The sequence below is a fragment of the Epinephelus lanceolatus genome, chromosome 15 (genome assembly GCF_041903045.1).
Source record: "Epinephelus lanceolatus isolate andai-2023 chromosome 15, ASM4190304v1, whole genome shotgun sequence".
Classification (NCBI taxonomy): domain Eukaryota; kingdom Metazoa; phylum Chordata; class Actinopteri; order Perciformes; family Serranidae; genus Epinephelus; species Epinephelus lanceolatus.
The window spans coordinates 35,998,172-36,021,695 of NC_135748.1; the positions used below are offsets into that span (position 1 = coordinate 35,998,172).

The 23,524-nt window shown below is 41.4% G+C and overlaps 2 protein-coding genes across 2 annotated transcripts; both read left to right on the forward strand.

The window, feature by feature from the left end:
* The first annotated feature begins 9,412 nt into the window (after positions 1-9,412).
* LOC117267115 (perforin-1-like) lies at positions 9,413-10,489 on the forward strand. Its single transcript, XM_033642790.2, has 2 exons — positions 9,413-9,509; positions 9,845-10,489. The coding sequence occupies exon 2, from the start codon at positions 9,859-9,861 to the stop codon at positions 10,243-10,245; it is 387 nt and encodes a 128-aa protein (XP_033498681.1). The 5' UTR covers positions 9,413-9,509; positions 9,845-9,858; the 3' UTR covers positions 10,246-10,489.
* Positions 10,490-12,323: 1,834 nt separating this feature from the next.
* LOC117267114 (perforin-1-like) lies at positions 12,324-13,661 on the forward strand. Its single transcript, XM_033642789.2, has 2 exons — positions 12,324-12,417; positions 12,966-13,661. Exon 2 carries the CDS (start codon positions 12,980-12,982, stop codon positions 13,367-13,369), a length of 390 nt encoding a protein of 129 aa, XP_033498680.2. The 5' UTR covers positions 12,324-12,417; positions 12,966-12,979; the 3' UTR covers positions 13,370-13,661.
* Positions 13,662-23,524: the final 9,863 nt, after the last annotated feature.

Genomic DNA, 23,524 nt, shown 5'->3' on the forward strand with positions numbered 1-23,524 from the left:
CCAGCTTGTAACCCAACTAAATACTGTACATCACACGATTGGTTTCTTTATTGTCTTTGAGTAACTGATCAGAATTTAAGTTAAATCTGAGACAACTGTAGGGGACAGCAGCACCACTAAAGTCACATTTTGACCTTTAGTACCAACAACAACTTTTCAAGGAGCTAAAAGGTTCCTTCAGCCCATTGTTCTCTGTGTTTTCACCCCAGTCTGAAGTCCTGTGAAGATTTGGTAAACTAATGTGATAATATATATTAAAAAAAGCAACATGATCGGACGAGGGCTGCTGCTGGTCACAGGGTCAGTGTACCAACCTAATTCATCTTCAACACTCCATAAGACAATGACACCTTAGGCTCATCTCACTGCAACAACATTTACTGCTGCAAGTTGGACGTAATGAACTAAATGCAGAGGAGGAAAGTGACAATAAGAGCGTCTGTCTCCACATTAAAACATCTTATACTACCATCTATATCTTGAACCACACTGAAGACTTTGATACAGCTGACAGGATGACATCACACAAAGCAGTGACCCTCCCACCTGCAGCTCTGCATATCAGCTATATGAGACTCTGCTAGTTTCTGTCTCACAGAACATGGATATAATCATCCTTCAACGAGGCCTCCTCACACTGTCAGTCTTTGTGCTCTGGACTTCAGGTAATTTATAATAACATCAAACTGTGGACTCTGATTCATAAACACACGTTAACATGAACTTATTTTAATGGTTACACACAGGTCTGACTGATGGAAGTGATGTCACCCAGACTGACATACTGTGGGAGAAACAGGGTGACAGTGCAACAATACACTGCAACCAGACCAAGGGTGCTGGGTATAACCAAATGTACTGGTACAGACAGCTGCCAGGAGAAACTATGAAACTAATCGTGTTCACATCAACTACCAAACAAGATCATGACTTGGGAGATTCAAAAAAAGATAAATTTGCAGCCACCAAGCCCAACGCTGAGAGTGGGACATTCACAGTGAAGAATCTGGAGCCAGAAGATAAAGGATTGTATTTCTGTGCTGTGAGTCAACACAGTGATACAGACACATTCAACAGCTGAACAAAAACCCTCAAAGCACTGTTGGTATAACTGTGACAATTATCTAATGTACTGTAGGGGGACCTCGAGGACCACAAACCATCCAAGTTACACTTTGATTCACCATGTGGGTTTTGATAAGGCAGCGAGCAGCATCAGAGAACGTCACACACTGCAGAGACCCTCCTACAACTCTTCATATCTCTGTAACTACACCTACAGTTATTATGATACATGGACCTTTACAACATGGACATTATCAAACCCCTCAGCTTGTTACTGTTTCTGCTCACGAACAAAGGTAAAGATCTAGAGCTGGACAATATGGCTGAAATCAACATCAACACAGTGCTAATAAAGTTAGCTGTGATGTAGATAACTGGCCCCTCCCTCTTCATTATAATGTAACAGTGATGTGCTGTCGTCTGCTGGTGCTGAGCTGACAGGACCTGAACAGAGAGCAGATAGTAGAGTCTCACATCATCTTTAAAATGATCTTACTGCTCTTTATGTTTTGCTTCTTCCATCTGCCATGGATTAAGGGTGAGATAAATACAACTAACAAAGTCAGACCTTGCAGAGCTCACGACTTTAGCAACTCCAATGACTATTTTTTTTTTTTCCACAGGTGCCTCTCACAGCAACAGTGTCTTCCAAACACCTCCTTTCATCATTAAGGAAACTGGTCAATCTGTTTCCAGAGAAATCAACTGTTCTCACAGCATACCAAATTATAACCAAATTCTCTGGTACAAACAAGACGAACAAGGAGCTCTGAAGCTTCTGGGATATCTGAATATGAATTCTGAGAATGTGGAGAAGGACGTGGAAGGAAAAATCAGCTTTGAAGGAGAGGGTCAAAAATATTCACGCCTCACCATTTCTGATCTTGTATTAAATGACAGTGGTGTGTATTTCTGTGCTGCCAGTCAGCACAGTGCTGCAGATTTCCCTCACGTCAATACAAAAACTCTCCTTTATCTGTCTGCAGAGAGACAACATGTTGAGTCTCTCCAACACCTGCAGCTTTGAAGACTTCAGTCAGTGTTATGACACCAGTGTGACAAAAATACTGACAACACATTCTGTGTGACACTGTTTGAAACTGAGATTCTTTAAGCATTCACAGTTATCATAATTAATATAGAAGAATAAAGAAAGAATAAGAAGCTGATGGAAGTCACAGACCTCAAACTGACCTCTGTTTTAAGTTAATAAATAATAAAAAACTACATTGTTGATGTTTAAAAATGTCAAAATCAGACTTTTTTTTTATAATTTTGCTGCACATTTAGTGATGTCAGTCCAGTTAGATCATCTAACTCTTTTATTAGAAGATGTTTCCAGCTTGTAACCCAACTAAATACTGTACATCACACGATTGGTTTCTTTATTGTCTTTGAGTAACTGATCAGAATTTAAGTTAAATCTGAGACAACTGTAGGGGACAGCAGCACCACTAAAGTCACATTTTGACCTTTAGTACCAACAACAACTTTTCAAGGAGCTAAAAGGTTCCTTCAGCCCATTGTTCTCTGTGTTTTCACCCCAGTCTGAAGTCCTGTGAAGATTTGGTAAACTAATGTGATAATATATATTAAAAAAAGCAACATGATCGGACGAGGGCTGCTGCTGGTCACAGGGTCAGTGTACCAACCTAATTCATCTTCAACACTCCATAAGACAATGACACCTTAGGCTCATCTCACTGCAACAACATTTACTGCTGCAAGTTGGACGTAATGAACTAAATGCAGAGGAGGAAAGTGACAATAAGAGCGTCTGTCTCCACAGTAAAACATCTTATACTACCATCTATATCTTGAACCATACTGAAGACTTTGATACAGCTGACAGGATGACATCACACAAAGCAGTGACCCTCCCACCTGCAGCTCTGCATATCAGCTATATGAGACTCTGCTAGTTTCTGTCTCACAGAACATGGATATAATCATCCTTCAACGAGGCCTCCTCACACTGTCAGTCTTTGTGCTCTGGACTTCAGGTAATTTATAATAACATCAAACTGTGGACTCTGATTCATAAACACACGTTAACATGAACTCATTTTCATGTTTTTGCTGTTGAATAATTGAATATATCATGTTCATGTGATATCAGAGGATTTAAATAAATTCCAACAATAAAAGTTCAACATGGTATCTTTTATTGTTAAACACAGGTCTGACTGATGGAAGTGATGTCACCCAGACTGACACACTGTGGGAGAAACAGGGTGACAGTGCAACAATACACTGCAACCAGACTAAGGGTTTTCAGTATGACCAGATGTACTGGTACAGACAGCTGCCAGGAGAAACTATGACACTAATCGTGTTCACATCAACTACCAAACAAGATCATGACTTTGGAGATTCAAAAAAAGATAAATTTGCAGCCACCAAGCCCAACGCTGAGAGTGGGACATTCACAGTGAAGAATCTGGAGCCAGAAGATAAAGGATTGTATTTCTGTGCTGTGAGTCAACACAGTGATACAGACACATTCAACAGCTGAACAAAAACCCTCAAAGCACTGTTGGTATAACTGTGACAATTATCTAATGTACTGTAGGGGGACCTCGAGGACCACAAACCATCCAAGTTACACTTTGATTCACCATGTGGGTTTTGATAAGGCAGCGAGCAGCATCAGAGAACGTCACACACTGCAGAGACCCTCCTACAACTCTTCATATCTCTGTAACTACACCTACAGTTATTATGATACATGGACCTTTACAACATGGACATTATCAAACTCCTCAGCTTGTTACTGTTTCTGCTCACGAACAAAGGTAAAGATCTAGAGCTGGACAATATGGCTGAAATCAATATCAACAGTGCTAATAAAGTTAGCTGTGATGTAGATAACTGGCCCCTCCCTCTTCATTATAATGTAACAGTGATGTGCTGTCGTCTGCAGGTGCTGAGCTGACAGGACCTGAACAGAGAGCAGATAGTAGAGTCTCACATCGTCTTTAAAATGATCTTACTGCTCTTTATGTTTTGCTTCTTCCATCTGCCATGGATTAAGGGTGAGATAAATACAACTAACAAAGTCAGACCTTGCAGAACTCACGACTTTAACAACTCAAATGATTGTTTGTTTTTTCCACAGGTGCCTCTCACAGCAACAGTGTCTTCCAAACACCTCCTTTCATCATTAAGAGATTTGGAGAATCTGTTTCCAAAGAAATCAACTGTTCTCACAGCATACCAAGTTATGACCGAATTCTCTGGTACAAACAAGACGAACCAGGAGCTCTGAAGCTTCTCGGGTATCAAAATTTCCTAGCCACAAATCACGAGGATGACGTGAGAGGAAAAATCAGCTTTGAAGGAGATGGTCGAAAATATTCACTCTTCACTGTTTCTGATCTTGTATTAAATGACAGTGGTGTGTATTTCTGTGCTGCCAGTCAGCACAGTGCTGCAGATTTCCCTCACGTCAATACAAAAACTCTCCTTTATCTGTCTGCAGAGAGACAACATGTTGAGTCTCTCCAACACCTGCAGCTTTGAAGACTTCAGTCAGTGTTATGACACCAGTGTGACAAAAATACTGACAACACATTCTGTGTGACAGTTTGAAACTAAGATTCTTTAAGCATTCACAGTTATCATAATTAATATAGAAGAATAAAGAAAGAATAAGAAGCTGATCAAAGTCACAGATCTCAAACTGACCTCTGTTTTAGGTTAATAAATAATAAAAAAAAAAACAACATTGATGCTTTTTAAAAATGTCAAAATTACACTTTTTATATTTTGCTGCACATTTAGTGATGTCAGTCCAGTTAGATCATCTAACTCTTTGATTAGAAGATGTTTCCAGCTTGTAACCCAACTAAATACTGTACATCACATGACTGGTTTCTTTATCATCTTTGTGTAACTGATCAGAATCTACGTTTAATCTGAGACAACTGTAGGGGACAGCAGCACCACTAAAGTCACATTTAAATTAAAAGGTTCCTTCAGCCCACTGTTCTCTGTGTTTCCACTCCAGTCTGAAGTCCTGTATAGATTTGGTAAACTAATGTGATAATATATATATATAAAAAAAAGCAACCTGATGGGACGAGGGCTGCTGCTGGTCACAGAGGTGAACACTTCCAGCCTGCAGAAAATGACACCTTAGGCTCATCTCACTGCAACAACATTTACTGCTGCAAGTTGGACGTAATGAACTATATGCAGAGGAGGAAAGTGACAATAAGAGCGTCTGTCTCCACAGTAAAACATCTTATACTACCATCTATATCTTGAACCATACTGAAGACTCTGATACAGCTGACAGGATGACATCACACAAAACAGTGACCCTCCCACCTGCAGCTCTGCATATCAGCTATATGAGACTCTGCTAGTTTCTGTCTCACAGAACATGGATATAATCATCCTTCAACGAGGCCTCCTCACACTGTCAGTCTTTGTGCTCTGGACTTCAGGTAATTTATAATAACATCAAACTGTGGACAATTATCTAATGTACTGTAGGGGGACCTCGAGGACCACAAACCATCCCAAGCAACACTTTGATTCACCATGTGGGTTTTGATAAGGCAGCGAGCGGGATCAGAGAACGTCACACACTGCAGAGACCCTCCTACAACTCTTCATATCTCTGTAACTACACCTACAGTTATTATGATACATGGACCTTTACAACATGGACATTATCAAACTCCTCAGCTTGTTACTGTTTCTGCTCACGAACAAAGGTAAAGATCTAGAGCTGGACAATATGGCTGAAATCAATATCATGATTGAAACAGTAATTTTCTGTAACACCATCAATAATAAATGGTTAATTGATAGTTAAGCTGTTAATGGTTATTTTACTGTTAAATTATGAAATGATGATTTATAATAATTACTAATTACAAGTAATTTATTGTACTTTAAGAGTTTATTGTTGCACACATAATAACATTTTATCAACTATTTGTTAATGGTTAATATTTGGTTTGTAAACCATCCATAAACATTTTTTGGGAGGCCATTATAAAGTTGCAATGTTTGTAGATGCACTACAGTTATTAATAGGTATTAGGTATTTAAAATACCATAAAATAAGTATTACCAAAAGATTTTAATCATTAACTATCCATTTACCATTTATTCATGATGGTTATTAGGTGTGACCAAATTTTCTCTCTGAAATTTAAGATTATTACGGCAGTTACATAAATACTTGATTTTTGTGAGTTACGTTCCATAACAGTATATGAAACACACTTTTTAATTTGCAAGTTGCATGGAATTATTATGTCATCATTATACTGTTCTGCTAAAAGTCTAGACAACAAATCTTCATCTTCGAGAGTCAAAAAGTTCACTCTGATACTTTTAACTGTCAATATACACAGGTCTGACTGATGGAAGTGGTGTCACCCAGACTGACATATTGTGGGAGAAACAGGGTGACAGTGCGACAATGCACTGCAACCAGACCAAGGGTACTGACTACATTCGGATGTACTGGTACAGACAGCTGCCAGGAGAAACTATGAAACAAATTGTCTTCACATCAACTGCCAGCGAAAATCATGATTTTGGAGAATTCAACAACGGGAAATTTGCAGCCACCAAGCCCAACGCTGAGAGTGGGACATTTACAGTGAAGAATCTGGAGCCAGAAGATAAAGGATTGTATTTCTGTGCAGTGAGCAAACACAGTGATACAGACACATTCAACAGCTGAACAAAAACCCTCAAAGCACTGCTGGCACATCTATTAGTGAGTCTATTAATCTGCTGTACTGTAGGGGGACCTCAAGTACAACCACAGAACATCACAGAGTACAGCGACACTCCCACCTGTAACTCTTCACATCTCTGTTGTTACGTCACACCTCCCATCACACAGACTGACAGTGACTCTGGCCTCTAAGTTCATGTTGCTCACAACACAATAATGATCACAGCTGGTCTGATCAAACTCTCTGCAGCCGCTCTGCTCTGGATTGTAGGTACTGAACACTATGATGATGAAGCTGCTACTTTGAATATATTTATCCTCCTCATTGTTTGTGGTCTTGTAACATGTCATGCTTTTTTTTTTTACCCCCACAGGTCAAAGCGATGGGAGTGATGTCACCCAGACCCCTCTGCTGTGGAAGGACGAGGGTCAGTCTGCCACAATGAAATGCAGTCACACTAAGGAGAGTTCATATCGGCAGATGTACTGGTACAGACAGCTGCCAGGGGAGGGAATGAAGCAAATCGTTTTTACAACTGCATACAGCAAGCATGAATATGAGAGTGGCTTCAGTGAGGACAAATTTCCAGCAACAAAGAACGATTCTCAGACTGGATCTCTGACAGTGGAGAAGCTGCTGCCTGAGGACAGTGGAGTGTATTTCTGTGCTGTGAGTCAACACAGTGATTCAGGTGACTTAGACAGCTGAACAAAAACCCAACTGTTGGCAATGAACAGATGATGGCTGTTTCTTAAATGAACTGCAGAGGGAACTATACACAAAGGGTTACACTAAACACTCTTTGGACAAAGATGAAGAAAATGTGACTCCTTACTCTTTAACCTTTAGTTTTACAATACTGCATGATGACTATTATCCTTCCTTTTTTCTCCCCATGCATGAATAACTCAAAAAAGTAATTTGAAGATAAAGAATCTTGAAATAACAGCAAAATACCAAAGAGAAAAAAAAATCACCTTTTTGTTTTAAGTTTCAAATGCATGACTTTGTTTTTTATCAAAGGTAATTTTTCATTCATTTTCATCCATTAACCACATTAAACTTGTCACATGTCAGTCCCTTTTATATTTCCCCCCTTTGGCTTGAATTCTTTTACTGTTTTTATGAACTTGTGTTTCCTACTTTATCAGACTTTTCCACAACAGTGTGAAGCCACAACAGCAGGAGTGTCTTCTGTGACAGACTCCAACGATTACAACTGCCAGAATACTGAAAATAAAACCACCATCTATAAACCACCATCAACTGTGTGTATGCTGCCAAAGACAGTGACGAGCACCTGCAACCAACCGCCCTCCAAACTGTTTTCATCACACTCTGTTCTATATCTATAAATGACCAGAAACTATTAATAAACAGAGTTGTTTTGAAACTGATCCCAGTATTGGAAATGCCTCAGATACGTCCTAAAATGCTGCGTCAGGTATAAGCGAGTGCACCCATCTGATACCATGTCATTTATTGATGATTTATTAACCGAATTATGATGACAGATAACCTCTCTTTCGCTCCTGCTCCATCTATTTGAAAACCTGTACAAATAAGCAGTTCAGAGGTAATGCTGATCATGACCTCATAATCTTGAATGCACAACGGATGTATAGAGAGAAGCGGATACAGCATTGGACGACGAGGCCCCATTCATGAAACCAAAAATAAGCCAAAAAAATCAACACATAAGAAAAATATCGGTCTCTTTAGCTACTAAAGCCCCGTTTACACCAAACACTTTCAGTATGGTACCTTTGGAACCAACAGTAACCCTTCAGACATGGTACATAGACCCTAGTGTTTCCACTGCAAACTGTACCCTTAAATGTGGGCGGGGTTGATGTCACTCACTGCTCCGTCCAGCACTCACTGTATTTCCTGTTTACTAATGTATGTAAAGCTCTCCACAGTATGAACAGTGGTTACATGAGCCTCAAAACCAGACACAACTCAGCCCTGAGCAGAGTGACCATCCTCTACTGACCAATCAGACTGCACAGCTCCACCTTTTAGTTCCAGATCTGTGTGCTAGGTACTCAAACATGGGGACGGTACGGAACGGTTCCATTGGTACCATCCACAACTTTTCACAGTGGAAACGGAAATAATGAACCGTGACTGCTTGGTGGAAACAGCGCTTAAATGCTCCACTATGTTCAGCAGCTCTTCTTTAACTTTATCTGTCCTGTCTGCTGAGTGGTGTTGAGCTGGTAGAGTAAAATGGGTTTATCAGAGCTTTTCACTGAAAACAGCTGCTTGCTGAAAACAAGGCTGACGTGAGCAAAAAGACTGAACCACAACAGTAAAGTTACAGTGAGTTAGAGGAACCTAAAATCCACCGTAGGACTCAGAGTTCATTGCTATGGCCAACACTTTTTACGTCGACACAATGTCATCTTTTCTATGTTATTGTAAAAAATTAGTTTTTTATGCTAAATTATTACTCCTACATTGTTGAACTTGTGCAAACTGCTTTGACAAAGGTGCTCTTAATTATCATCGTGCCAATAATGCAAATTTGAACTGTGTGGTGATCGTCATTTTCCAGAAAGTCTCTCTATTCCTTTCATATTGCGTAATGCTGAGAATGTAGCAGGCTGTGCTTTGATAAGTGTTTTATGGGAGGTTTTTTTTTTTTTTTTTTGGTCAACTGATATGAGCTCTGCTGACCTTAAAAAACTTGGAGCAGCAGATGGAGAGGTGACACGCAGAGTATCCACACTACAGGTAAGACCTTCACATCTAATCTTATAGTTCTGGCCAGTTAGGGTTTTTTGTTTTTCCGTCTCATTTCTTAAAGCTGATCTATGCTCTTCAGTCACTGCTGCCCTGAATGTTCCCACTTATCTATTGCTAATTTTTACTTTAATTATCTACAAGGACACTGCAACTACTAATGCCTTTACTCAAGATTAGAGGTGTCACAATTAAGTCCTCTTTATTTTATGTTTGATAAGTAAACTTAAAAAGGTATCAGTGCTAAATTTAAATAGTGAAAAATGATATGAGAAAACACCGCAGAGCGCCTGCTACAATCTGTATTTGTTTTACTCTCTCTAAAGTATCCTGTGAAGCCATGGCCTCCAGTCTTCCTCTCCTCCTGTTGGTCCTGTGCAGTCTGAATGTGGCTCAGTCACAGCTGAGGCTGTTTAACCTGCGAGCCAGCGGTCTTCCCTCTGACCTGTTTGGAACCACAGACGGCTACACCAAGGTGTTCTGTGGCTCAGCCGCTCTGGGTACAACCGCCGTCCGTAAAAACGATGCCAACCCCTGGTGGGAGGAGGAGTTTGTCGACCTCAAGGCCCAGGAAAACTACGTACTGAGGCTCGAGGTTTACGACAGTGATCTTGTCTACGATGACCTGCTGGGAGTCTGCCAGCGTCGTCTCAAGCTGGGAACCCATGAGCACGACTGCTTCCTGGAGAAAGGTGGCACCCTCCATTATGCCTACACCCTTGACTGAGACAGTCATCAGGCCTGAAAAGATTTATCTGACCTTAAATCTTTACATGCGACCTGCTGAGTGCTTAGGCTCTCTGTCCCAAATCTATGATCTGTCATTTAGGATTAGAGAAAAACTAGTCACTCAAACTTATTACCTGAATCAATAAACACTGTTCTAGTGAAATTGTCACAGTATATCATTGGCTATTTGACCCTGTTTCCAATATTGTCAAAAATAAATAAACTCTGCTGCAACAACCAAACTTTGTGCTGTCAGTCATTTAGCATTATATTGTAGTGAAATACATTCTGTAAATAATCAACCTACATATTTGATTTGACAAGTTTACCACCTTTGGAGTCTGACACAGAGCTTAGTTGAGATGAGAACAGGGTACATGTACAGCCGAGTTACATCAAAATTTATTTATTTTTTTAAATTTTTTTATATGCATTTTCCATTCCTTCAGTTTTGAGATTGTTAATTCATGCACACTAACACTGCTAATACAGGAAGTAGTGAGCCACCTATACAGCGAGGAAAAACATAAGGGTTGGGCTGAGTAGGTGAACTTCCATACAGAAGAGTTCAAGAGACTGTGCGTCCTGTAATTAACCTTCCCTTGTTTTAACAATATTGTAGTTACCATGTGCCGATACAGAAGAAAATGAGAATTTTAAAAACTCTGTCATCGACTAACACATTCTCACTCCCTACTCATCAATACTGATGCTTGATCAGTGGCCTTACAAAACAATCTATGACGCTCTAGGTACCCCTCAAGCGTCAGATTTGGACACTCAAGAGACGATGTGTCAATTTACACTCATCACATGCATTGTGTCTTTTACTGTACCTGGGACTGTTGGTCAAAAACCTTGTTTTTAGGTGTACTTCCCAAGGTTTAGGCAACAAAAGCATGTGGTTAGGTTTAGAAAAAAAAGCATCATGGTGGACATATGGTGTTTTACTTTATGTTACAAGTCTTCTCTGTATGCTCATTACACTACAACTGCCATGCTTAAGGTAAGGTCACATTGTACTTGGTCACATTATCTCCCTTCTGGCTCTCCAGGTTTGTTCAGCTTCACTCTGATCAATTGCACAGTCAGCCATACAATAAGTGTTAAAGCTGATCCACTGGTGACCTGAGCTTTATAAGGTTGCACTATGTAAATACAAGAGGAGGAGAAGAAGACTGCACGATGATCTAAACAACAGATAGCAAACGTTCGGACATGTTAAAAGAGAAGAAGCACAGGTGTAAGTAATAACATTTCATTCAGATCTGCTGACAATCCAGTAAGCACAACACTATAGTCCAGGAACTGCCATGTAGCCACACTGTTAAAAGCTACACCTGCGTTTGACAGGTGCACAAACCTGTACAACCTGTGATATATATATATATAGGGACAGTTTGTCCGCTCCTGTTTTCTGTTCTATGAGTGAACAGAAAACTACTGGGCAACACAGCTGAGAACGCGAGACCCGATAACAACTGATAAGGAAAACGAGTTGGGACAGAGCAAAATTCACGCCCCAGCATTTCCCTGGAAGGACTACCATTCCTAAAGCAAGCAACATGGAAGGAATTAAAAACAGATAATAAATGGAATAAATTCACAATAAAAACCTGGTGGGTTATCAGAAAACAACCATTGAAATATGTGGCTTTTTAAAACCTTTTTCAAATCTATATCCAGAGCATTAAATATAGCAGCTATTCCAGAATAAAGGGGTCACTACTGTGGATCAGCTTTTTGGTGAGGAAACTTTGAAATCATCATCATCATTTTTAGAAGTAACTATTTGTCAAGGATGTTTTTCTTTTATTTCTTTAATCCCTCCCACAGTTTCTTTCTGATTACTTTCATGTTGACTATGGAGGGAGTGATACACAAGAATCTGAGAGCCCATTTATACAGATAGCAACAAAAATCACGACAGAAAGGAAACAGATGTGAATAGACGACCGTGTTGCTATAGTCAGAACAGCTACTGGAGAAGGTGACCAATGGGTCAAGCCTAAACGTCTCCTTGTGTCATATTATGTAATGCTGGGAGCGCAGCAGGCTGTGTAGTCAGTGTGTTGTGGGAGGGTGAGATAAAGCTGATGTGACGCCTGCTGGCCTTTAAAACGTATGGAACAGCACACATTATGCTGACAGACAAGGTATCAGACTGCAGGTAAGGCTTCACATCTGTTACTGTCATTTTGCTGGCTATACTATTTCTCTGCATGTTTGTCATGAGGCATCAACAGTCTTCATTCCCTCTGATTAAGCTATTATAAGTCTCAAAAGCTTGCATATGTGCTCAACGTGTTGCACTGTTTTGATGTTTTGTTACTGTATTGTAATTGCATGCTGCATGACAGGCACAGTCAAAGCTTTAACTGCACTGCAAAGCTTTGCAATTATCTGTTAGCCATTAACTCCCTGTTCACTTGTCTGAGTCTTTTTTGTTCTTTTTGTATCTGTGAGATGGAGAGAGCCGTAAGAGGGAGCGAAAGAACCAAAACAGTAAAGCGAGTCTCATGCCAGTGGCTTAAAAATTTATACTCGATGTTCATGATAGTCATTTTATACATCCCACGTGGAACAAGCCGCGATACATCGGTTATAATCAATCCATCATCCGCCCCTAAGATATGCTTTTCATACTGATGGTCCACTGTTTAATCGCTGTGTAAATCCATGTCCCCAGATTAAAATGCTTCTGTTCCTCCTCCACAGCCTCCAGTGAAGCCATGGCCTCCAATCGTCCCCTCCTCCTCCTGTTGGCCCTGTGCAGTCTGACTGTGGCTGAAGCCCAGCTGAAGCTGTTTAACCTGCGGGCCAGCGATCTTCCCTCCGGTGTCCTGGGAACCACAGACGGTTATGTCAAGGTGTTCTGTGGAGCTGCCACTCTGGGGGAAACGTCTGTGCGCAACAACAACCAAAACCCCTGGTGGGAGGAGGAGTTCAACCACTTCAGGGCCCAGCAGAATGAAGTGCTGAGGCTCGAGGTTTACGACAGTGACTACCTCTTCGATGACCTGTTGGGAGTCTGCCAGAGACCGATCAAGACGGGAACCCACAAGCACGACTGCTTCCTGAAGAAAGGCGGGAACCTCCGTTACACCTACACCCTTGGTTAAATAAAGTCATTGATGCATGCGACCTCTGGACAAGCAACCTGTATTGATGACAGCATGACTGCATCTGTATGTGTGGTTTTAAGAAACCAGTGTGACGTCTCTCTGAGTCCTCACTCCATTACTCAGGTTTTTGATCAGACAAATCATGTTCACATTACCCAGAAAGGTCTTAACTACTTTATACAATCAACCCTGTGAAGATTCACTCCGGTCTCTTTATGATGCTGTATCACTGATGAGAACCCTGCTGCTCTGTTTGTCAAATAAAAAATGAATGAATAATGTTTAAAAATGTCTTTGAATATAACAATAATGCACAATTATTCTGTGGATGTTAACCCCATTTGCATTTAGTTTAAGCTCCTAAATAGCCTTGGGCACTATCTAATTTTTCATACCTTCCTCAAATTTCACCGGGGTCCTCTCTGTTGTTGTGGGCAAGACACAGGCCTCACTTAAAGCATCTATCGCAACCACTGTCTCATGCAGGCGTATATTACCAGGTAATTAAACACCAGTTAATCCTTCGGCATAGAGCCAAACATCAGTTATACCTGTTGCCATTATCATTCATTTCCCCCTGATTTTGGATCAGATTTCTGCTGGAACATGTTCTAATTGTGTAGTTTTTGCTTTTAAAGCTTCTATTTTGGCGATTTTTCACAGTCAAAGAGACTCAGTCCTCTAAACAAAGCTGCGGTGTAATACACCACACACTAATACTGTCATATACCATAGACCCCAGTGAAATTTCAGGGGAGTATGAAGGTATAAAAATTTGATACCGCCCAAGCCTAACATCATCAACAACACAAGGCCCAGGGGAGGAAGGCAAAGAGGGAGAGAAATAACCAAGAACAACAGGACCAGCTTTGGTCAAAGATGCTGAAGTCACAGCGGTTTCCCAAACCCAGGCAGCTGCAATGATGTCACATACTGCAGATGCTTACAGGGCAGATTTGAAAGACCAGAAGTGCTTACCAGTTAGAGCAGACTGGTCTATTTTTGGAGGGCGGCTCAAAGAGGTGCACGAAAACTAAGTGATTCAGACAGAGGGTGAATACAGGTATATTTAGGCAGACAGTATAAGATAACAACATTAAAGCATGTAAAAATGTTCTGGGAGAAACAACATACAGATATGACCCTGAGCATAAAATAGATCCTGTAAATGATTTGTATCACAAGCATGTGTTTAACATCACTGATTCATATCACATGTAAGGCCTAAGCTTCCATTACTTTGAAAGATGAGTTCAAGTCTTCACATCACACATCCTCAAACGTGACCTCCTCAGCTTGTCACTGTTACTGATCCGAGCGTACAGTAGGGGGACCTGCAGTACCATTTATCATCTAACCATCTACACTTCAACTGACAGTGTAGGCATTTATACAGCAGCTTACAGAGAACGTCACACACAGCAGGGACACACCTACCTGCTGCTCTTCATATCTCTGTAACTACACTGACAGACATAATGAGACTCGTTGCTTCAGAGCATGGACGTGATCAAACATGGTCTCCTCAGCTTGCTGGCATTTGTGCTCTGGATACAAGGTCAGGTACTGAGATATCAGCAAATATATTTTAGACATCAAATGTTCACTTATGGTAACTTTTACTGTTACACACAGGTCTAACTGATGGGAGTGGTGTCACCCAGACTGACATACTGTGGGAGAAACAGGGTGACAATGCAACAATGAGCTGCAGCCACTCGAAGGGTGCTGGTTACAACTGGATGTACTGGTACAGACAGCTGCCAGGAGAAACTATGAAGCTAATAGTGTTCACAAGACTTGGCAACGAAGATCATGATTTTGGAGAATTCAAAGGAGATAAATTTGCAGCCACCAAGCCCAACGCTGAGAGTGGGACATTCACAGTGAAGAATCTGGAGCCAGAAGATAAAGGACTGTATTTCTGTGCTGTGAGTCAACACAGTGATACAGACACATTCAACAGCTGAACAAAAACCCTCAAAGCACTGCTGGTATAACTGTGACAATTATCTCCTGTACTGTAGGGGGACCTCGAGGACCACAAATTCTCCCAGTTACACCCTCTGGATTTTGACACAGAAGCTAATAGGACTGATCACACATATGACACGCCCACCTGCAGCTTTTTAGATCTCTAACTACACTGACAGTTATATTAGACCTGTTGCAGTCTTGGAATTACAGAACATGGACATCATCACACATGGTCTCCTGAGCTTTTTAATACTAATGCTCTGGATAAATGGTAAGATCTGCTCACTACAGTATAGCCTTTAACCTTTGTCAGGTTAACAAGCAAAAGTTTAAACGTTCACTTGAGGTAATTTAAACTGTTTTACACTCAGGTCTAACCACTGGTGATGATGTCAACCAGAGAGACATGCTGTGGAAAAACAAGGGTGACAATGCAACAATACACTGCAACCACACAAAGGGTGCTCAGTATTACCAGATGTACTGGTACAGACAGCTGCCAGGAGAAACTATGAAACTAATTGTATATACAACAACCAGCAACACTGATTTTGGAGATTTCAACAACGGGAAATTTGCAGCCACCAGGCCTGACGCTGAGAGTGGGACATTCACAGTGAAGAATCTGGAGCCAGAAGATAAAGGATTGTATTTCTGTGCTGTGAGTCAACACAGTGATACAGACACATTCAACAGCTGAACAAAAACCCTCAAAGCACTGCTGGCACATCTATTAGTGAGTCTATTAATCTGCTGTACTGTAGGGGGACCTCAAGCACAACCACAGAACATCACAGAATACAGCGACACTCCCACCTGTAACTCTTCACATCTCTGTTGTTACGTCACACCTCCCATCACACAGACTGACAGTGACTCTGGTCTCTAAGTTCATGTTGCTCACAACACAATAATGATCACAGCTGGTCTGATCAAACTCTCTGCAGCCGCTCTGCTCTGGATTGTAGGTACTGAACATTATGATGATGAAGAATCGTCCCAACTGTTTGTGGTCTTGAAACATGACATGACTCTTTATTTTTTATGACAACAGGTCAAAGCGATGGGAGTGATGTCACCCAGACTCCTCTGCTGTGGAGGGACGAGGGTCAGTCTGCCACCATGAACTGCAGTCACACTAAGGGTGCTAATTTTTACCAGATGTACTGGTACAGACAACTGCCAGGGGAGGGAATGAAGCAAATAGTTTTTACAACTACAACTCCTCCACATAAATATGAGAGTGGCTTCAGTGAGGACAAATTTCCAGCAACAAAGAGCGATCCTCAGACTGGATCTCTGACAGTGGAGAAGCTGCTGCCTGAGGACAGTGGAGTGTATTTCTGTGCTGTGAGTCAACACAGTGATTCAGGTGACTTAGACAGCTGAACAAAAACCCAGCTGTTGGTGTCACCACGAATAGACAACATCAGATGTAAAACATCTTTAATGATCTGTAGGGGGAGCTCTGGACCTCCAGACTAAGACTTTTAATCAGTATTCAGTCTAATTTGTGACAAGAGGTTTTTACACTGGAGTTTAGAAACATACGATTGAAAAATGGTTGGTTGATAAATGGTGATAAATGATGTCATAGTAAATGTGAAATGAAAGGCAACAAATAAAGATGACATGCTCCATACTACACTACTGAACATGTTTCCTGACATTTGTATGATATAATATAGTAAAAGTTTTGCCATGTGATCATTTTCATGCATTGCTGAACTGCACTGAACCCCTGTTTGACTATTATAATGTCTGCACTGTATCCTGTGACAGACAGCTGCCTGAATCTAAAATAAAAACATGTTATCTGTAATCCACCATCACCTCTGTGTTTACTGCCAAAGACAGTGACTTGCACCTGGAAGCAACAGGACACAAGCTAAATCAAAAATGTTTCCACTCTCTGTTTGACTCACAAATAAAGGTCATTAAGACAAATGTAGACAGATTAGCTGGTAACTGACAAGTATCATGATGTGTGTCGTCTCACAGTGATGACACACCTTCTTACAGAGAGCACCGTCATGTGACGGGATGGATGATGTGATATCAGCTGTTTTGTTGAATGCCTCACAGTAACTGTGATCTCTCTGTTCAGCAGATCAAAATGATCTCAGCTCTCATCTTCACTGTGTCTCTGTTCTGTGCTGCAGGTATCAGACCTCTGCTAACATTTGTGCATCTCAACACAATTCAGCATGTCTCCTGCTGCTGTCTCTAAACACACTGTTTTATGGTTTTGGTTCCAGGTAGAACTGGGAGTAGGCAGGTCAACCAGACCTCAAGCTTACTGGTACAGTGGGGTCAGTCTGCTCAGATGAACTGCAGTTGAGAATCTGGTAGCGGGTACCTTGAGATGTACTGGTATTAACAGTTGCCAGGGGAGAGTATGAAACTGATCGCCTACACGGTGCCTTACAGCAAGCCAGACTTTGGAGATTTTAGCCCCGACAAATTCTCAACCACAAAACCTGAACCAGAGAGCGGATCTTTCACTGTGAAAAACATGGAACCAGGTGACAACGGAGTGTATTTCTGTGCCATCACACACTGTGATGCAGAAAGCTGTCAAGTTGTACAAAAACCAGAGACACATGACTGAGAGTGACAATCTGCCTGACATGATCAAACCACAATGAGCTGCTTGACAGACTGTATCCACATTCTTCACAGACACACTCATAAAGTGGAAAACAGCAAGAGATACAGCATGAAAAAGACAAAAACTACTTTAACACCAAGTTACAGAGAAAGAGAAAGAGCCTTATTTAGACACATCTTGTAAGTTGGACCTGCAGTCAACTGTCCTGTGGAGGGACATGGGTCAGTCTGACACAATGAACTGCAGTCACACTAAGGATGCTACTATATTCCCAAGGTACTGGTACCTACAGCTGCCAGGGGAGAGAATGAAACAAATAATCTTCAGGACTACATTTGAGGTCGAGACTCTGACCTTGTCACTTTTTTTTTATTCCCCCCCTTAAAATTTAGGCAAAAGATGCAGGTTTTCAGCAACATCAGAACACTAGTAGCCTACATAACCCAAGACCACATGTGGCATAACCAAAAGATAATCTTAACACAGTCAAACAGAGAGAACCGTTCTCTTGCCAAACTCCAAACACCCTATCGAAATGTCCAGGCTTGAATAAATTGCTTGGCCATAGAGTGCTGCAGGGATGACTTGTGTGTAGGCCAACACAGAAGTTCCCATCGCCCTGGTCTGGGTTTACACTGCCGTGACCTAAATACACCAAGCATGCTAAGAGGAAGACCGTGTCCACTGTGGATGTTGCGTATGCTCTGAAGAGACAGGAACACTCTGTACGACTTCGGTGGATTTGCTGGTGATTTCTATCCCAGAATCTGGTTTGTAGAAGTTTCTGTTTAATTTGTCTTGGCAACATATCTCAGAGGTCACACAATATTAGGCTATTTTATATGGTATTAATTCATTAATTTATTTGGCATATTTCCCATCAGACATTTTGCTCGTTATTTTCATCTGCCACAACACTAAACGTGACACTGGTAAAAAGCCGGCAGATGCAGGCAAACATTAACCCTGGTTCCCTCCACAGAAAGCCAATGGGATTTTCCCACTGGATATAGGATTACTGCAGAAAATAAATTCTGTGACAAACCAAAATTTATGATGCTCAAACATTCTCCACAAATGAACACCACTTTTATCATTTTTGACTTACAAATGCAGCTGACACAGGTATGAAATAAGTATTATATGACTGATAACAGGAACAGTGTGTCAACAACTGAGCAGGTTTGGAAGACCAGAATCACTTACCAGTTAGAGCAGACTGGTCTTTTTTGGGGAGGGTGATGGCGCGATTCAGACAGAGGGTGAATACAGGTGTACAAACTGTTTTTTGAACAATAAAGCATGTAAACATGTTCTGGGAGAAACACAAGATACAGATATGACCATCTACACTTCAACTGACAGTGTAGGCATTTATACAGCAGCTTACAGAGAACGTCACACACAGCAGGGACACACCTACCTGCTGCTCTTCATATCTCTGTAACTACACTGACAGACATAATGAGACTCGCTGTTTAACAGCATGGACGTGATCAAACATGGTCTCCTCAGCTTGCTGGCATTTGTGCTCTGGATAAAAGGTCAGGTACTGAGATATCAGCAAATATATTTTAGACATCAAATGTTCACTTACGATAACTTTTACTGTTACACACAGGTCTAACTGATGGGAGTGGTGTCACCCAGACTGACATACTGTGGGAGAAACAGGGTGACAATGCAACAATGAGTTGCAATCACACAAAGGGTGCTAGCTACAACCAGATGTACTGGTACAGACAGCTGCCAGGAGAAACTATGAAACTAATAGTGTTCACAACAACCAGCAACACTGATTTTGGAGATTTCAACAACGGGAAATTTGCAGCCACCAAGCCCAACGGTGAGAGTGGGACATTCACAGTGAAGAATCTGGAGCCAGAAGATAAAGGATTGTATTTCTGTGCTGTGAGTCAACACAGTGATACAGACACATTCAACAGCTGAACAAAAACCCTCAAAGCACTGTTGGTATAACTGTGACAATTATCTCCTGTACTGTAGGGGGACCTCGAGGACCACAAATTCTCCCAGTTACACCCTCTGGATTTTGACACAGAAGCTAATAGGACTGATCACACATATGACACGCCCACCTGCAGCTTTTTAGATCTCTAACTACACTGACAGTTATATTAGACCTGTTGCAGTCTTGGAATTACAGAACATGGACATCATCACACATGGTCTCCTGAGCTTTTTAATACTAATGCTCTGGATAAATGGTAAGATCTGCTCACTACAGTATAGCCTTTAACCTTTGTCAGGTTAACAAGCAAAAATTTAAACGTTCACTTGAGGTAATTTAAACTGTTTTACACTCAGGTCTAACCACTGGTGATGATGTCAACCAGAGAGACATGCTGTGGAAAAACAAGGGTGACAATGCAACAATACACTGCAACCACACAAAGGGTGCTGGCTACAACCAGATGTACTGGTACAGACAGCTGCCAGGAGAAACTATGAAACTAATAGTTTATACAACACTCGGCATCACAGATCATGATTTTGGAGAATTCAAGGGAGATAAATTTGCAGCCACCAAGCCCGACGGTGAGAGTGGGACATTCACAGTGAAGAATCTGGAGCCAGAAGATAAAGGATTGTATTTCTGTGCTGTGAGTCAACACAGTGATACAGACACATTCAACAGCTGAACAAAAACCCTCAAAGCACTGCTGGCACATCCATTAGTGACTCTATTAATCTGCTGTACTGTAGGGGGACCTCAAGTACAACCACAGAACATCACAGAATACAGTGACACTCCCACCTGTAACTCTTCATATCTCTGTTGTTACGTCACACCTCCCATCACACAGACTGACAGTGACTCTGGTCTCTAAGTTCATGTTGCTCACAACACAATAATGATCACAGCTGGTCTGATCAAACTCTCTGCAGCCGCTCTGCTCTGGATTGTAGGTACTGAACATTATAATGATGAAGAATCGTCCCAACTGTTTGTGGTCTTGAAACATGACATGATTCTTTATTTTTTATGACAACAGGTCAAAGCGATGGGAGTGATGTCACCCAGACTCCTCTGCTGTGGAGAGACGAGGGTCAGTCTGCCACCATGAACTGCAGTCACACTAAGGATGCTACTTTTTACCAGATGTACTGGTACAGACAGCTGCCAGGGGAGAGAATGAAGGAAATAGTTTTTACAACTACAACTCCTCCACATAAATATGAGAGTGGCTTCAGTGAGGACAAATTTCCAGCAACAAAGAGCGATCCTCAGACTGGATCTCTGACAGTGGAGAAGCTGCTGCCTGAGGACAGTGGAGTGTATTTCTGTGCTGTGAGTCAACACAGTGATTCAGGTGACTTAGACAGCTGAACAAAAACCCAGCTGTTGGTGTCACCACGAATAGACAACATCAGATGTAAGACATCTTTAATGATCTGTAGGGGGAGCTCTGGACCTCCAGACTAAGACTTTTAATCAGTATTCAGTCTAATTTGTGACAAGAGGTTTTTACACTGGAGTTTAGAAACATACGAGTGAAAAATGGTTGGTTGATAAATGGTGATAAATGATGTCATAGTAAATGTGAAATGAAAGGCAACAAATAAAGATGACATGCTCCATACTACACTACTGAACATGTTTCCTGACATTTGTATGATATAATATAGTAAAAGTTTTGCCATGTGATCATTTTCATGCATTGCTGAACTGCACTGAACCCCTGTTTGACTATTATAATGTCTGCACTGTATCCTGTGACAGACAGCTGCCTGAATCTAAAATAAAAACATGTTATCTGTAATCCACCATCACCTCTGTGTTTACTGCCAAAGACAGTGACTTGCACCTGGAAGCAACAGGACACAAGCTAAATCAAAAATGTTTCCACTCTCTGTTTGACTCACAAATAAAGGTCATTAAGACAAATGTAGACAGATTAGCTGGTAACTGACAAGTATCATGATGTGTGTCGTCTCACAGTGATGACACACCTTCTTACAGAGAGCACCGTCATGTGACGGGATGGATGATGTGATATCAGCTGTTTTGTTGAATGCCTCACAGTAACTGTGATCTCTCTGTTCAGCAGATCAAAATGATCTCAGCTCTCATCTTCACAGTGTCTCTGTTCTGTGCTGCAGGTATCAGACCTCTGCTAACATTTGTGCATCTCAACACAATTCAGCATGTCTCCTGCTGCTGTCTCTAAACACATTGTTTTATGGTTTTGGTTCCAGGTAGAACTGGGAGTAGGCAGGTCAACCAGACCTCAAGCTTACTGGTACAGTGGGGTCAGTCTGCTCAGATGAACTGCAGTCGAGAATCTGGTAGCGGGTACCTTGAGATGTACTGGTATTAACAGTTGCCAGGGGAGAGTATGAAACTGATCGCCTACACGGTGCCTTACAGCAAGCCAGACTTTGGAGATTTTAGCCCCGACAAATTCTCAACCACAAAACCTGAACCAGAGAGCAGATCTTTCACTGTGAAAAACGTGGAACCAGGTGACAACGGAGTGTATTTCTGTGCCATCACACACTGTGATGCAGAAAGCTGTCAAGTTGTACAAAAACCAGAGACACATGACTCAGAGTGACAATCTGCCTGACATGATCAAACCACAATGAGCTGCTTGACAGACTGTATCCACATTCTTCACAGACACACTCATAAAGTGGAAAACAGCAAGAGATACAGCATGAAAAAGACAAAAACTACTTTAACACCAAGTTACAGAGAAAGAGAAAGAGGCTTATTTAGACACATCTTGTAAGTTGGACCTGCAGTCAACCGTCCTGTGGAGGGACATGGGTCAGTCTGACACAATGAACTGCAGTCACACTAAGGATGCTACTATATTCCCAAGGTACTGGTACCTACAGCTGCCAGGGGAGAGAATGAAACAAATAATGTTCAGGACTACATTTGGGGTCGAGACTCTGACCTTGTCACTTCTTTTTAATTTTATTTTCTTCAAATTTAGGCAAAAGATGCAGGTTTTCAGCAACATCAGAACACTAGTAGCCTACATAACCCAAGACCACATGTGGCATAACCAAAAGATAATCTTAACACAGTCAAACAGAGAGAACCGTTCTCTTGCCAAACTCCAAACACCCTATCGAAATGTCCAGGCTTGAATAAATTGCTTGGCCATAGAGTGCTGCAGGGATGACTTGTGTGTAGGCCAACACAGAAGTTCCCATCGCCCTGGTCTGGGTTTACACTGCCGTGACCTAAATACACCAAGCATGCTAAGAGGAAGACCATGTCCACTGTGGATGTTGCCTATGCTCTGAAGAGACAGGAACACTCTGTACGACTTTGGTGGATTTGTTGGTGATTTCTATCCAGGAATCTGGTTTGTAGAAGTTTCTATTTAATTTGTCTTGGCAACATATCTCAGAGGTCACACAACATTAGGCTATTTTATATGGGATTAATTCATTAATTTATTTGGCATATTTCCCATCAGACATTTTGCTCGTTATTTTCATCTGCCACAACACTAAACGTGACACTGGTAAAAAGCCGGCAGATGCAGGCAAACATTAACCCTGATTCCCTCCACAGAAAGCCA

Bases quoted from the DNA above. Each gene is read 5' to 3' on its own strand.
- LOC117267115 (XM_033642790.2), top strand. From the start codon at position 9,859: ATGGCCTCCAGTCTTCCTCTCCTCCTGTTGGTCCTGTGCAGTCTGAAT.
- LOC117267114 (XM_033642789.2), top strand. From the start codon at position 12,980: ATGGCCTCCAATCGTCCCCTCCTCCTCCTGTTGGCCCTGTGCAGTCTG.